The 16,795-nt window shown below is 34.5% G+C and overlaps 1 protein-coding gene across 2 annotated transcripts in view; it reads left to right on the top strand.

Moving 5' to 3' along the window:
- Positions 1 to 257: 257 nt before the first annotated feature.
- The window catches only part of LOC137393071 (S-phase kinase-associated protein 2-like), a 30,050-nt gene continuing 13,512 nt past the window's right edge, over positions 258 to 16,795 (top strand). For both annotated transcript variants that reach the window (XM_068079468.1, XM_068079467.1), the window contains exons 1-2: positions 258 to 371; positions 8,418 to 8,517. In XM_068079468.1, coding sequence (XP_067935569.1) covers positions 317 to 371; positions 8,418 to 8,517 — 155 coding nt within the window. In that variant the 5' untranslated portion in view covers positions 258 to 316. The remainder of the gene's footprint in view (positions 372 to 8,417; positions 8,518 to 16,795) is intronic.

Here is a 16,795-nt window from a genome sequence, read left to right as displayed (position 1 = left end):
ATTACTCACATGATTCGCCTTCACTTACTACAATGAGCTCTTTTAAAAATATTTTCTACTCCAAATATCTGTCTGTCTGTGACAATGAAGATGTAATTGTACTATAACACTTGGATATTTTACGCGGCGTTAACTTTACGAATACTAACATGACTACAACACGGTACTCGTGCACTCGCGACAGTCGGTGTAAAGATACACAGTACGTACATGTACTTGCCAATAAAAGCACTGTAGAAATACAATTCGCTAATAACCCACAGTTGGCGGTTTATTCAATCGGTCTCCAAGATGTGCTCTAACATGCGACCAATGCATGGATGAATCCTCGAGTCGTTTTAGCAGCATGGTTTACTTACAATTTAATTATGGTCAGTTTTAATTGGTTTCAACACAGTTTTCAGATATCTATTAGGTTTCAGTGGCTCCAAAATGTTAAGCAGTTGGCAATAAGTTTGAAAATGGCTTAAACGAACATTACTTCGGCATTCATCGCCACTCTGTTCACATCCGAGTTTGTCTGATGTAGCGATGCTGGCGTTAATACCATTATAAAAATGTTTACATGTAAAGCATCATAAAAAAGCAATGTTTTATGTACTGGTGCATGCTGTCTCAACCATAAAAATGCAGGTCCGAAGTTGGTAATATCCGTAGCGATATTGGTAAATTAAAAATTGTAAAACGAGCTTCATGAGCTGTAATGTTGTTGTTTAGGAAAGTTAAGCCCAAGCCATAAGAAATATATGTATGCGATACGTCCTACCAGCAAACAATAGAGGTAGTGACACGTACACAGCTCTACCAAACTCTACTAGACCCGACAAAATATCAAGAGTGAAGCATTTTCAATCAGTAGATTTCCATGATGATACTCATGAAAGTTTCACTCAAATATTAAACCTGTACAAAATAAAGAACAGAAAATTAGCACTTAAACATCTCACACGCTAACAGAAAATCAACAATACAACAGCTCCAATTACTGCTTCTCTTTCTTCTGTTGAGGCTATTACTCTATCCACTACGGAGACCCCTTGTCTTTAGACTGCCTTGGCTCTCTTTGGACTGTCAAGACCCGTCGACACGCGAGACTGAGTAAAAGAACATGGACAACTGTTATCATAAGTGTGGAACTTTCATTGGCTATTTTTAATCTTTTGTCATTATTATTATTGTTTTAGAATTTCGCTGGGTTTTTATTTAATGTGTTGAACTTATAGAAATAAAAGATTATCTTTTCCGGATAGATATTGGTATTGCTTGTAGCTGAACACCTTCACTGGAGTCTCTGCCAGTATTGACCAAATTAGTTCTTATAACCTAAGCAAAAGCTCTCACAGACTGAACATAATCAAAAATAGAACAAGATGACAAAGCAAATTCACCGTTGATGTATGTGTGCACACAAAATAATTATGCGTAATATTATTTTCCCGTTTTTACACATAATGTTTCTGGTGAAGGTGCTGAATATCTACATCTTTCAAATAACAATCTCAACTAAAACACTAATTTTAACACTTTAAAGATTCATGCTTTGATTCTAGAGAAAGCCGCTAAAGCACCATATGCATACACAGATATCCCGAACAACATTGAGCAGTTTTATAATATAAATATGAGTAAGTGTGTTGCGGTTATTAAATCATGTAAAAGAGCAATCTTGAATTTCCGATGTAATAGAGTGTGATTTGTTGGACAGTTTTGCAATAGCAATGGACTATTCTATGCTGATTATTCTATGGACTATTCTATCCTATGCTGATTGTAGTATTTTAATTTATTTTCCGTAGATCTGTTCATGCATATAATTGTTTAATATATTAAGTAATCAGAGAAATGGAGATCAGATGGGTTTGTTTTTAAAAAACTTTTTTGGCTTTTGGCAATCAGGCTAACTCTGGAATTTGTTCAGAATACATTTAATTCCTTCAAAACTTATGTAAGTCAATATTTACAGCTGGTGACCTGGATACTGTAAAACCTCTAATTGAGCGCCATGTCACTCTATTTTTCAACCCTTCCCCTATAGAAGCGGTCAATTGGAGATGGCGTTTAAATAGAGGCTGACGGTGTATTTTTTAAATGGCTCGTCAGAACTTTTGGAAGGTAAATTTAGCCTTATCACGAGCGAAGCGAATGTCGCCTATATTATGCATTCTTTTTTTGGTGGAGCGATACTAAACCTTTAAAATGCAATAAATCTGCTAACTTACCTCCAACTTGTCAAAGATCTCTTAATAGATAAGCATTGAGAAACCGAGAAATACTTCCACCAGTTAATATCCATAGCTTGCAATTGACCTGCCTTGATGTTATAGCCTGTGTCCTTCTTTGTAATTTGTTGGAATTTTCAATTTTTATTTCATTCTAAATTTAAAAACATTTTTATTTTATATTTGACAATGTTGCATAAAAGCTCATTGTAATCATTGATATGTTTGCTACAGTTTGCAGCCCAAACTAGCTTTTTATGTGCAATAGAAGAGGAGTTATGAGCATCAATCCATTGTAAGCTGTGTTTAGATAGCCAAAAGGATGCTATTAAATAACATGCTATAAATCTGCATATTTATATAAATTATATAAGGATAATCCCTCAAATCATACAAATACATGTATATGTATGTTCATGAACGAGTGACATGAACAAACCATGCTTGTATTACATGCTGAAACAAAAATTAACGTTTTTAAAACAAAAACATTTCCATCGTTTGCTCGGAGAGCTGTGTTCTGATTGTTGCTTTCGACAGAACGGACATTTCCTAATTGTCCAATGCCTTCCACAATATCTTCTGGCCTCGACTGTTCTGCACTACTGAACTAGTCGATATTAGTGTACGAATTTTTTTAGCAGAGCAAAACTTTTATGCGCTGCATTTAGCACAAACGCAACGCGTAAAAGTTTGCTCGCTAAATGTAACCTTTGGCCCAAAACTCGCAAACCGTTTTTATATACATATTCTTTGAAGTATTAGGACCGCGTTAAACAAGGAACTACTATTAGCCTGAGACAGTAATTATTTCTATGGCGTTGCTTTCAAAGTTCATCAACCATCGTAAGTTTAAACCTTTTTTTATATATGTAGGCTACTTCAAAGTAAAAAGACCGCGTTAACAAGGAACTACTATTAGCCTGAGACGGATATTAATTATTTCTATGGTGTTGCTTTTTACGTTTTAACAAATAAAAAGCGAAAAGCTTTGGAGTTGGACAACAAGAAAATTAATTGTTATTAATGTAAACGATTCATCATTACTATGATTTTGTGTATACTTTTCTACTGATCACTTAATATTATTGGTTCATAAAGATCAACGATAGTTAAATTGGTGGTCAAATGGAGGTTGCGCTCAAATAAAGGGAGGCGCTCTATTTCTCAACCCTTCTTTCGTAGTGGTGGTCAAATAGAGGTGGCGTTCAAATAGGGGTGGCATTCAATTAGAGGTTTTATAGTAACTAATTTGCTAAAAACTTATAACAGTACCCTAACTACAGCTCAGGCTGGACGTATGATGCAGGTGTTTGCGCATTCGTCACCACCATTTTTAAAGGTTCTGTAGAACTAAAAATGCCTTATAAAGTCTTTGATTGAAATGTATGACAACTTCAAACTATTAGTTGGTTTCATTCAGTTGGATGCTGCTGTGCGTAAAGCATATTTTATAGTTTGTTTGAAAAATGAAGGTCAGAGGACATTGCTCAACTTGAATGTTAAGAATGACAGTGTTAAGCTACTAAGGAGGCGTCAAGACTCACTATTGTTATAAGCTGTGAAGAGGCTGAGCATTCAAGTGTGAGCTCAGTTGAGTAATGCATTAGCTTATGATTTTGTAGTAAAATTGAGGATTCTAATAGTGAAGTGCAACTACACGCGCTATGGTGTAGCCTGTGAGGGTATGATTAAAGGCCAGATTGTGGAAAAGGTGTACAACCATAAAGCAAGGAAGTTAAAAAAACAGTTTAAGCGTGTGATGTTATAGGACACTGGATGCAGTTTGTGGTTTGGAAGTGTTCAAACAGCAATCTGATATAACACAGGGTAGCTCTGTTGGTGTGGTAAGTCATGGTGCTGTAAACAAAGAAAGATGGTCTCATCATAGAGAGACAGGTTTTTCTACATTAGTTAATAATGTTTTGGATCCTAAAGTAGGACATGAAGTATTCTGAGACTTAATGTCATGCTAGTTTTATGTGCTGTCATTTTTGTAATGGAATAGCGCATTTTACTAGGTCAAAAATATATTATAGTAAGGTGGAATGCAAAGTGATGGAGCAGAATTCTTGTAGAGTGCATGCCTTGACAGTAATTTGTAGGGTCCATAAAATGACAGTAATTTGTAGGGTCCATAAAATAATAACTGATTCTAATGCTGTGTGAGGTAAATAAGCCTTGTGAATCCAGTGTACTTAGTGTATTTTTGGCAGTGGTTTAGAATGCATGACCTGCAAATAACGAGTTGTGGTCAATTCCCAGAAAAAGCCACTGGTGGTGGCAGGAATGACATCCAACCTTAAGTTGCTCTCTGGACTGAGCATGTCTCCGGTCGTCAAGGTTCCCTTACTACTGGACTAAGACATGTCCAACCAAGATCACAGATCCATTGTTTGTACAACAATGCACTTGAAATTATACGCACAGCTTCCACTTGCAGTAAGCTGTGCAAACATACTCGATCTTCGAGGGATTGCTCTCACAACTCGTTTTCAGATTAATGCTGGCGCTAATTTGTCAATTTAACCTTTCAATCATTTTATACCCCATCACTCTACTCTACTGGTTGCTAAGCCTCAAATATTGACTGATTGTTCTGATGGGTGATTCCAGTAGCAAGTTATTTCAATGTATTTGTTGACGTTTAGGGTAAATCTTGTAAGACTGCTAAATATCGTTAATAAAGCTATCGCTTTGTTGAAACTAAATGTTGAGTGTAGTACAAGTTTAAACTTTGAATGGTACTTGAAGTCTCAGATTACAACCGAAAGGTTTTAACCAAATTTGTACATCAACTCAAGGTCGAGGAGAGTGCCAAGCCACGTGGGCAAAGTACAGTGGTTTGCCGTACACTGAGAGATAATTTTTGAGTTCCTTTGCAAGGTTTAGTTTAGCATGGCATTATTGAGCCTATTAATCATCTAAAATGGGTGTCTTTACTGATGGTTATAGAAAAGAATCTTCGGATAAGATTCGCATATATACAGATTAGTCTGCTGTCAACCCCAATATATTAATCGATTGCCACCCTATGAATAAATCCAAGATTTTTTCCATATTATTTAAGATATTTTTTTCTGCATGTATTTGCATTTTACCCAACTCTTATCAATAACATCAAACTCTTGCGAAAAAATAAAATATTTGTACCAAATTTGCATGCAAGCATGACAAAATAAACATTCAGTATTTAACAACAGGAACAAAGCAGCCAAAGGAGGTATTTGTCCCTCTAAAGCTCAAAAAGCATTGTAACAAATATTTAGACATGGAGCATTTAAACATGGAGTTTATCCAGTAAATCACCTACGAACAAGCAAAGTAGTTAGCTGGTATATAAGTATAACAGTAGGAAAATATTCAAACTTGATACATAATCCATGGGTAAAGGTTAATGTGGAGTGAAAATGTCAGGAAACATGCGCTAACTGGTATTCATCTTCGGACTGTGGTAAACACACAGTCAACTCCATCTTTGAGTAATTATAACAACTAATATACAGTGTTTAAGTTGCAGCTTCATATGAAACAATGTATTAGCTGCTAACTATATGTGATATGCACATCCGAATCAGACGGGTCTGACCATACACATGTAAATCCTATGAATAGAAAATATTTAGTTTATATCACTCATTTACGTCTTTCTCTTATGCTTTTGCTCCTAGAGGGCTCGAAGGGTTCCTAAGACGCAGATCCTCACTCGGCTAAATAAAAGGTCTACATTTCAGTCTGATGAATGGCTAGATTGCACATAACAAATATGTCACAAATATGTTGTGATTTAACATATTGGTGTATTCTCTAACGATTAATATATTCACTTCGGATTAATTTACTAGTTATACACGTTAAGATACAACAGCATGTTTTTAAGCATTTTGACATAGTTATTTGTCTGTCATTCACCGATAGAAAATTATGCTTTCTATGGGCATTATTACCCATTAAATTTGCTTTGAGCTCATAACAAAAAGCATGGCTTACCCAATGATTTTTTTTAAACCAACCAGACAGTTGCTAGTAGTTGGGATTTTTGTTTATGCTAACTTATAGAAGTTGTTGTGTTTCCATTCCAACCAACTGCAACCAAATTTTGATGCAAACAATTGGGTGTGTCTAAGATAAACGATATAAGCATATACACAGTAATAAGAAGGAATCATTATAGCAGCACATGATAATAAAAGATAACGACAATGTTTTTTAATCTTGATGGCAGTACGATTTTTAAGAATTTGAGAACTAAACCATCATTTTAGTACGAATTCTCAATTGTGGTGAACTGAAGAAAGCTTGAAATATTATACTTGATCTTGGTAATTATTGCTGTCTGTGCCAATAGCCACTGTTGTTATATCTATTGACTGTTTGGCAGCAGCACCTCAGGCTTTTACGCAGACATCAAAACATATTTCATCTAGAAACACAACACAAATTGGCTGCAGATACAAAAGCTATCAGAATTTGAGCTACATGTATATGCAAACTTAGGTAAAACTTGTGCTTTGATATGAGCTTTAAAAGGGATACTGTATATTATCTTAAATTATAAAATTATTGGCACAATATTGTAGGAATTTTGTTCTCTTTCAAATGGCGTATAATACAACAATCCATTTTAGAGATACTGCAGATGGAAGTTATTGTTGTTTGGTAATGTTGTGGTCTCTCCATTAAACATATAAAAATAGTGGGCACTATTTGGCTAAAATCTGTTTGGCACCATTACATATTATGTAAGTAAATTGAATTCGTCCCAAAATTAAAAAACAATTTTTCGAAGCATTTGATACTATTTAACACCTCCATACCATAACCTTTGTATTCAAAGAACAGATATCTAAAGTGTCTGAAGTACCCTGAATTTCTCATTAATGCTCCATTAATACATATAGCCATAACTGTAGCAATTTAGACTCAGCCCCAGGGCTAATACTCTGAAAGAAACACCCAACTGGATAGGCCCAGACTAGGATATTGTACCCCCAATCACCTGCTTGGTCAATTTGAATTTGGATATTGTACCCCCAATCTCCTGGTTGGTCAATTTAAAATACACCCCCTAAACACTGGGAGTTCCCTAGAGGGCACCCAGGTTCCACGCCCTGCTAAACATCTAATATGATTCATGCATTAATAAAGCAGAAACAAGCTATTAACGAAATTCCCAATTTCATTTAAATATGTTTTTATTTCGGATTTTTTGTTTGTTTAGTACAGTATTGCAAAAACGATCGTTTTTCTTCTGCAAACGGATTATTTTTTGTTGTTAACAGAGACCAATATATTTTAGTTTACTATTGGTACAAAAAAATTAAACAAAAAAAGGCAATTAGCTAACCATAAATCTATTTATAAAAACCATTCGTGGGGCGACATAATAGTCGCTCTGCCCACTAACGTCAGTATCGCAAAACGGCAAAATGTCGGTATGCCTGCAAAAGGGTTAATAAAACTTACTTCAAACATCAATCATCAGAATATCATTTTAGTTTACAAAGAAAAAAAATATCAATGAAATAAATAGGTATATCATTCATTCTGAGTATATTGCTAAAGGGTTGCTAAGATAATGCAGTGTCGACTGTCTCTTTTACCTTCCTTTCACGTCAGCAGGCAAGCAGTAGCAATCTGCATTAAAATGAAGACTGGATTTTCAGTGCAATTTCTGGTATCACTTTGGCTGAATAAAACCTTAATGAGCATGGGCCCTTTTTACTGGCTTAGTTGTGGAAACCCCCCTAAAGTAGCAAATTCACTGACAGTGCCCCATGGTCTAAAACCCCCCTCTAAAATGTGATTTTGGGCCGAGCCTAATGGGCCTTTTACGGGGAGTATCAGCCCTGGGGACTCAGCCTCGCTTCCAAACTTTTTTTGTAAATAAAAAGATGTTTATTCGAAAAAATACACTGTCACTCTCGTTGAAAGACAAAAAATGGAAGGTATTTCATACACCTTAACTAATACGTTTGCATACAAATGTTAAATACCAAAGATAATGAAAGAGTGCCAGTTGGCAACCGAGCACCACTGAGTTTTCTTGACTTATTTTGGAGCTGTTCAAGTTCCAAATGTTTGTTCACCTTCTGAAACAAATATGTTTGGGACTTTTGTTTGAACTCCAATTCGTTCGGAATCTGTGATGCTCACATACTGAGGTTAGGCTGTATCTAATATTGTTGGTCATTTAAGGAACTCCACAGATGATAGTGATGGTGAACAAAGATCATCACAGGTGTTACAGTGTAATCAGCTCCATGGGCAGGTCAAGAAGTAGGCAGAGACGAACACGGTGAGTCTGAATATGAGTGCTTCACTCTAGCTTCGCAATTACAAACTGCATGCAAGATGTCAGCAAGAGGATTAGCCGTTATCATTGCTAATCCGAGTTTGCTCCTATGGTTATAATAGGTTTTAAAAGCAGATGATTGCTCATAGACATACATATATTTAAACTTGGATGTGTTTATGGTCTTTTTTTAATTTTCTATTAGTTATATTTTCAACAAATTCTACATCGGTAGCTGCTATAATTAAACCAGGTCTTGACGGCTAGGATATGGCATCTCACTAGCTTTTGACAAACAAGGATTAACAGTATCTGGATGAGAATGAGTTACTCTCGTCAACAATCCTTTCTTTGATTGTCAGCCCTAATTTGGGAAATAGTCTGTAAAAACATTGTTTACCTTTGATATTTACAAAACGAGTTCAGCTGGTTCTCTGAATGCGTGCATTCCAACAGATATATAGTCATCATGTATGGCCATGTTGTCACTAGCCCTTTAGCACCATAGCTTTACTCATTCCAACATTTCATTAGAGTTCTGAAATTGACAATTCAGAGTGTTTTGTTGTGTTTTGGTGAAGCTGCCAGGATTTTTTTTTGATCAATTTATGATTAGGAAAGTTGGTAGACAGGAGGGTACCAGTAAAACATTTAAAACATGCCATTCTCAGTTCTCAATAGTCATAGTTATAATCTGTAGGATGTTGTGTTTTCTGATACTCTTACGCATTGTTTATTATTGATGACATCAGTCGCTGTCTTGAGTGGTAATTCCAAAGTTCGTACTAGCTAATATCATGTCGTTTGTGGATTGATACCTTTACAGTGATAACTACGGGTCATTTGTGTCTCTATGGTACTGCACCAGTCACAGATGTTTATATTTGTTGTTTGGGTATTCTACGGCCAGAGCTTGGACAAACCATTCAGTTTATTGTTCACTTCGCAGTATATTGCGACCTGTGTCAATTGCTCCTCTATGGCATCTTCACCAAAAATACAAAATAATTTAATTCTTTCTGCATTTTTCTTTCAAAAGAAAGGATTTTAAAAAGGACATTGTGATCAACAGAATTGGAGGTTTTTCAAAATTTTAACCAATCAGTGATATATATATATACATAAATATATATATACTGATGAAGAAGAAGGTTGCAGTTCCCTAGAAGAGAGTGCTTAATATTAAATATATATTTATATATATTTAATATGTTTAAATATATATATATACATAAATATATATATATACATAAATATATACATATACATTTATATATATAATAAAGTATAAGCTAAAAGTCAGCATAAAGTGCTCGATACTTAAGTAGAGCTACTATAAAGTTGGTAAGAAATTTATTAAAATTTGACTAAGCATAAAAATTACTAAAAGTTTAATATTACACAAAGGTGTGTAACACTCATCAGATAAAATGGTTAGTGAGGACTATACACCAAATTCTGCATTAGCTGGTAAACTGAAATAAAAGCTCCGGTATTAAAAGCTAGATGGATGGGAGTGTATTATGTAACGCTATTTCGTAAAAGATGTTTCTTAGAATGTCTACACGTAGATACTAGTTCACTACGTTTGTTTAGAGTTGCTTTCTCAGGTCTGTGAATGATGAAATATTTTTCATAAGACATAATTTGCAATTTCCTCTGTTTTTAGAGTAAGGCTTGGCGTGTGATAAAATTTTTCAGGTTATGTGGTAGTCGGTGCTGCTTTCTTTGAGGTCCCATATGTAGCTGCTTAGCTCGGTAGAGTGTCGTTTAGATATGTCCTTGAATGTCGATTTGTGAAGGTTATATCTAGTTTTGAATCTGTTTTCGGTCAGCCCTACATATGTCCTAGCTGCAATTGCAGAAATAAGAACACCTGCCCATTACCAGACAATTGCCTAGCAAAGTCAGTGGTATACCAGGCAAGCGTAACAACCACCGATAACAAAAAACCTGTAGCCACATATGTAGGGCCACTAAAGCAGAATCTTGTGTATAGTCCTCACTAAGCATTTTATCTGATGAGTGTTACACACCTTTTGTGTAATATTAAACTTATAGTAATTTTTATGCTTAGTCAAATTTTAATACATTTCTTACCAAATTTATATATACATGTATATATATATAAATTTCTTATCAAATTTATTTATACATATATATATACGGTATATATACAGTATATATACGGTATATATACCGTATATGTATTATATCCAAGGCCATTTATAACTTACGCTCTGATTACTCACACTGTATTATAATAAAATTCACATAATTTTAACCTGAAATGCAAACAGCTGATCGGTGCTAGATTGTTAAATGTAAATCCTTGTCTTTGTGAATCTATAACGATTGCGGACTGGCTTCCTTAATAATTACATATGTGCTTGACGATAACATGCATTTTGGTACCATCGACTGGTAAAGAAATCTTACATACTCTACCTATGATCATCTCTTGTTGCATCGGTTGCATAAGGTTTGCTGGAAAAACAGGTTTTATAGTTTATCATCCTTGGATTTTCTAGAGAAAAAGTGTTGCTCTGTACCAGCTTAATATTGTGTTATACACGTAGTTTGTCACTTTGATGTTGGAAAGCACCACAAACCCCACAGTTTTATCTTAGCTTTTTTGCCAAACATAATGAAGTTGTAAGCATAATAATTACTTGTTGACAACTTAGCTGCTTTTGACTTTTACATTGTCCAAATGTGCTATTAATGGACTCTCTGTGTGCAGATGTTGAGATGTTTTCTGATTGTCTTGTTTTGTAAACTTTTTACTTGGAAACTTGGCCAGTTTAATATTTGTTCACATTGTCCTCATTAGTTCGAAGCTACATCTTATGACACTAATTGGATTGTCATCTTGTGTAATATTTTTTGGATGTAAATAGTGCCATTAGTTTTTTACTATTTTAGAAAATTTAAGTCTATCAAATTTAATTGTTAAAAAAGTATTAAAGTGAGTACCAGAACATTGTTTATCCCAATCATCAGAATATGCAATTTTTTAATTTAAACAGTTCTTATAAGGAAAGTGTCACAACGACAAAATCTTCTCTGCATATTGCGAGTATAGTTACAGGGCAGATAACTTTACATTAATTGAGAGTAATTTTCTTGTGAAACAATCAGTAATTTTTTGGCGCACCGGTGTACGAGAAGTTACGTACATCAATGACAGAGATGAAGTTGTGTTGTTACTATTCTGTAGCTGAATATCTACTCGTCTCACTAGAGATTCAATACTCTGAGTAACACATTACTGCATCATTCTCTGCTGACTTGAAGAAAGCCTTTTTTTAAGATAAGCAAATATTTTATTTTATTAGTTGTTAGTTATTTTTGTTTTGTTTTAAGGAAAAGGTCTCTGCAAACCCTTTACAATATAGTGTACAGACCTTCTCATAAATACCGTATTAATAAATAAGGTTAGACTGGGAAAGTATTGTCATATCTGTAGTACTACAGATATGACAATACTTGACTATTTTCAATATGACCATGTTGAAAATTAGTAACAAAATACAGTCAAACATGGATAACTCGAACTACACGGGACCGAGCGAAAGTGTTCGAATTATCAGAGCGTTCAAGTTATCAGAGCACTGTCACAAGTCCATGTATTTACTTATTTATTAGTAAATACATGTACATATACAAACTATAATATAAATCAAAAGTACAAATGGCTTGTTTCAAGTTAAATGCTTCTAATGTAAAGTTTAAAACGTTTTTATCAAAAAGTATAGAGATTTTTTTATCACTTGAGATTGGTTTGTTGTTTGAGGTGATGTTATTGCCAGGACGTTTTTTTAGATTGACATTGGCAAAACTTGATCGTTGTTGAAATGCTCAAAAGAAAAGACATCTTTTTCTTTTGAGCGTTTTACCCACGATCAATTTTGCCGATTTTTCTTGAAGTTTATGCAAAGACTACCTTACTTTACCTGGGATTCCTTAAGAGCAACACTCCGAGGCAGTGCAATTAGAAACTTTATGAGGTTCTACGGTACATTGTATATCATTCACGCTTTTTGAATGGATACTTATTAAATGTACGCACGTATTCTGTGTTTAGGTCAAACGATGAATAGTTTTTTTTAGCTAAGACAACGTATACGTTTAATTACAACAATTTTTAAGACGTTTTAAACATTCAATATTCCGACGTTGATCCAACACGGAATTAACGTCGGAAAACTATTCATCGTTTGACCTAAACACAGAATACATGTACATTCAATAAGTATCCAATCAAAAAGCGTGAGTGATAGAGTGATATACAATGTACTGTAAAACCTCGTAAAACTTCTAATTGAACTGCCTCGGAGTGTTGCTCTTAACGAATACCACTTTCCTTGCTTCCGAAGGGCGATAGCTAAGCGGATGTTTGGTATAAATCAAATTTCACCAAACCTTTAGAAAAGTCGTTGACAAAAATATTTTGCCGATAGTGGTAATAACGACGCTTATGAATTACGAAAAGATGTGGTTTATCTCTATGGCTTGGAATAAAGTGATTTTCTAAAGCGATAACAACCGTTTCGGTAGTCGTTGGGCAAAAAACAGTTCGAGTTAACAGTGTTGAGTTCGAGTTAACTATAGCAATTTATCATTACGTGGGAACGGACCAAAGAAACAGTTCGAATTAACATGTGTTCGAGCTATCCGTGGGCGAGTTATCCATGTTTGACTGTAGTATGTTAACTTTAGTTACCTACAGTAGCTGCATTGTATTAAGTGCACCTAGTGATTATAATCTGCAATACTGTAAAATTGTAACCTGTTTACCAAATGCAAATGGTACGGTAAGAAGTTCTTATCTTCAAAAGGTACGCATAACATTAATTTTAAATTCACTTCAAATAAGTTTAGCTTGCCAAACTCACCCTTAAAACTAAGTTTTAGTATGTATTTTAAACTTTTTTAATGAATTTCAACTTATTATCACGAAATTTTATCATTCATAAGTTTCTGTCTTCACTTTCATTATAAAATTTAGCGTGTCTGGTTGAAGCCTTTTTCAACCAGAATTCAATACGGCCGAGCGATGCAGTTATCGAAAGCGGCCTCTCACATACCTGACCATTTAATGGCTACCGAAAAGAAAAATTTTAATTACTATACAGGACGTACATGTATACCTTTGGAGTAACGTGACTTTAGCTGGTACATGTAGCGAATAAAGCGAGAGGAGACAAAAACGTATCAATGCTAATTACGTTGCTGTACACTTGATTAATTTAATACGTAATGAAATGGAATTTTAGCAGGCTAAAGAAAGTTGTCTAGTCCTGTCCAATTTTTCTTCTGGTTTAAAAGAAAAAAATGCTGGTGCAATGCAGAAAACTGCTAGTTAGCTAACGCTTGTAGAAGGATCCAGAGAAGGTGCTACAGTAGTTTTTTTTGTATGAAATGTGCACAAGAATCGATGTAACCATACGTCTAAAGTTTGTACGTATTTATACCCTAGAGGACAGGGCTTTAACAAGTATCAGAAAGTAATGTGAATGCGTCAACTATCTTGAGTAGCTCGCTGGCTGAGTTCTCAAACCAGTCATGTGGGACACAAAGCTAAATTCACAAAATGGATTACAAGTTTTGGTCTTCTGTAATTCCATTTTAATATTAGTTAGAAATTTCAAAATCCAGTAAACAATATCCTGACAAAGATGAAAATGAATAAGTAAAATATTCTTATCCTATCAGTATTCATTGTGGCTAAAACTATTTTTCATAATTCCAGTTGACTGGTTTGTTCACAAACTAGTTTAGAAGTTAGAGCACAAAGCAGCCAACTGGTATATCATTGAAGCATAACAATCTGTCTGAGGATGCAGCGCATAAAATTACATTAGTTTTTAATAGTTCTCTTATATAATAGTTTACAAATATTGTATTTGCTTTCTCTAGAGTCTAGATGAACAACCAGATAGTCTTACGACATTAAGGTACATAAGCACAAATTTGTGATAGTAAACTTAGTCTATTTTAGGAGCGAATTCACGTATGATTTGTCTGTTTCTGTCCAAAAAGGCAGCATTGTTTCGAGATCTTTTACTTTTGCTTCAGCTAATGTTATCACTCTTTTTTGTCTTCTGGAGCATTGGCTAATCTGATCTCAGATGAGGATCCTCTTGACAGGGTGTTACTTATAACAGAAACATTTTACAATACCTACAATACATTACAATGAGAAACATTTTGAGGTCTAGCTGCGCGGTAAACAAGCTTCTTCACCTTGGTGTAGCGTACCAGATTATAATGCCCTGTTTTTGTCATTGCACTATACTTTTTGATGTGTTTTTTCTCCAAAGGGTGACTTCCATAGTTGTTTTGTTTAGTTTTATATTGAATAGGTGGCGAACAACACAACATTTTTTTGTTGGTACCAACATCTTTGCAAGGTTTGCTACAACATACCATATTTAATGCTATATATAGAGGAGAACTGATCATAATACAAGCACCATTTTGCGGTATTCAAAAACAAGATTCAATATTGATGATAAAAAATGCTGTAAAAGTTCAGGTTCAATTTTTTTTAAATAATATGGTTTAATGTACAAAACCTACTCACCTAGATATTTGGTTTAAAACTTCACTTTTTTTCAATACAATTTTTCTTTTGCTTCTTATTTGCAACCTCCATGCTTGTTCAAGTCTTGCAACGAAGCAGTGTTGAGTTGTGAGTTGCGTATATATGCAATGAAGCAGTTTTAACAATACACTACATGAAATTTCAGCTGTCTGAAACCAAGACTGCAAAAAGAAAGGGAAATTCCTCACAAATTTTTTTTTACTAAAACTGATAAAAATAAAACAAATCTGATTAACATATCTCAGCTGGCTTAGTAATGAATTTTTTAAGTTGTATCAGGGCTTTACGGACACTCAGCGGCCAGCATATAGTCTGTATTGAACAAACCAGTTGAGGGGTTTGAGCTCTAACCACATTGTAGAATAAACCCATTTAGCTGATTTGTATGACTGAGATCTCAGAGAAAAACAAAAGCTATGCAAAGAAAATTTGTCCATATATTTTTAACCCTATAAACACCCAAAAAATACAATTATCTCAATTTTTTCCGTTTTCGCAGTTAGCTGATTTGAGAACTGAGACCGCGAGCTAGTTATATGAGTTACATGCATACGATGAATTGTATTCACGTAGAAGATAACAAGCCCACCTGCAAAGACATGGTTAAACAAGAAAAGAAAACATAAAATCAAAAGGAAACAAATAAAATGTATAAAATATGAAAAACATGCCACACAAGAGATAAATAATATATATTATACATGCATTGTTTTAATGTACCAGTCCACATCAGTAAGTTAAACACTTGTAATATTTCTGCCAATGTGGGGTTTTCTGTAGCTTCTACTTCCTCGCCCTTACTAAATGGTTGCTCCTTTTGAATGCTGATCGCGTGAATAGCCTTCTAACTCCTTCAAATCTTCAGTCGGAAGCTCGTTCTTGTGCTTGCTCTAATGGAGTTCTTGTTTTAATAATAATTGCAAATGCTGATTGGTTGCGATCATATTCCTTGACAATGTTAATAATTCGGGTGCCTTCTTATTTACGACATCCAACTTTGTTGACATAGGAATCATTTTTCCTTCGTTTTGTAACGTTTGTATCGGTCTCAGATTCCATAGCTAACAAATTAAATGTAGATAGTTGTAGTTATATACGTATGCTGACTTGAAAGTTTATAGTAAAATATATTATAATGCTACAAATGAATATTTGCTCTCGTTTGTGTATTTTACACGAATTTTTCCACGCGGAATGCTGACATGAGAGAAGTCGATCATCGTGTCATTTCTAAACGTTCTGAAAATGTTTTCGGCAAACTATATTTCGGTGTCTTTTTTATTTCGACGTGCGTTATGAGCACACCGACCGCCAAATTTTAACTCGGGCGAAACTTTTCTCAAAATCGTATGGTGAAATAGAATTCGGATAGCGAGGTGAAAATCTCACAGTGTTCGACTTCGTAAGGTCAAAAATCGTATATCAGGGTAATCGTATCTCGAGGGTGCACTGTACAGTTTATGATGTGAAAACACATGAAAAAGTTCTTTTATCATCTTGGGAAAGATTGAAATGATTTACATTATTTGAATGGCCAAAGTCATATTGTAACTCGAACAATTCGCTTTCTGAACATCCTAAAACTGATTGCTGGTGAAAACCAAGGTCAAACTGCGTAGCATTTAAATGGGAAGATATTCACTTGCAATAGGCTAAGATGTTTTGATTGTC

The sequence above is a fragment of the Watersipora subatra genome, chromosome 4 (genome assembly GCF_963576615.1).
Source record: "Watersipora subatra chromosome 4, tzWatSuba1.1, whole genome shotgun sequence".
In the NCBI taxonomy this organism is placed as follows: Eukaryota; Metazoa; Bryozoa; class Gymnolaemata; order Cheilostomatida; family Watersiporidae; genus Watersipora; species Watersipora subatra.
This window is presented reverse-complemented; position numbering and strand designations above follow the sequence as displayed.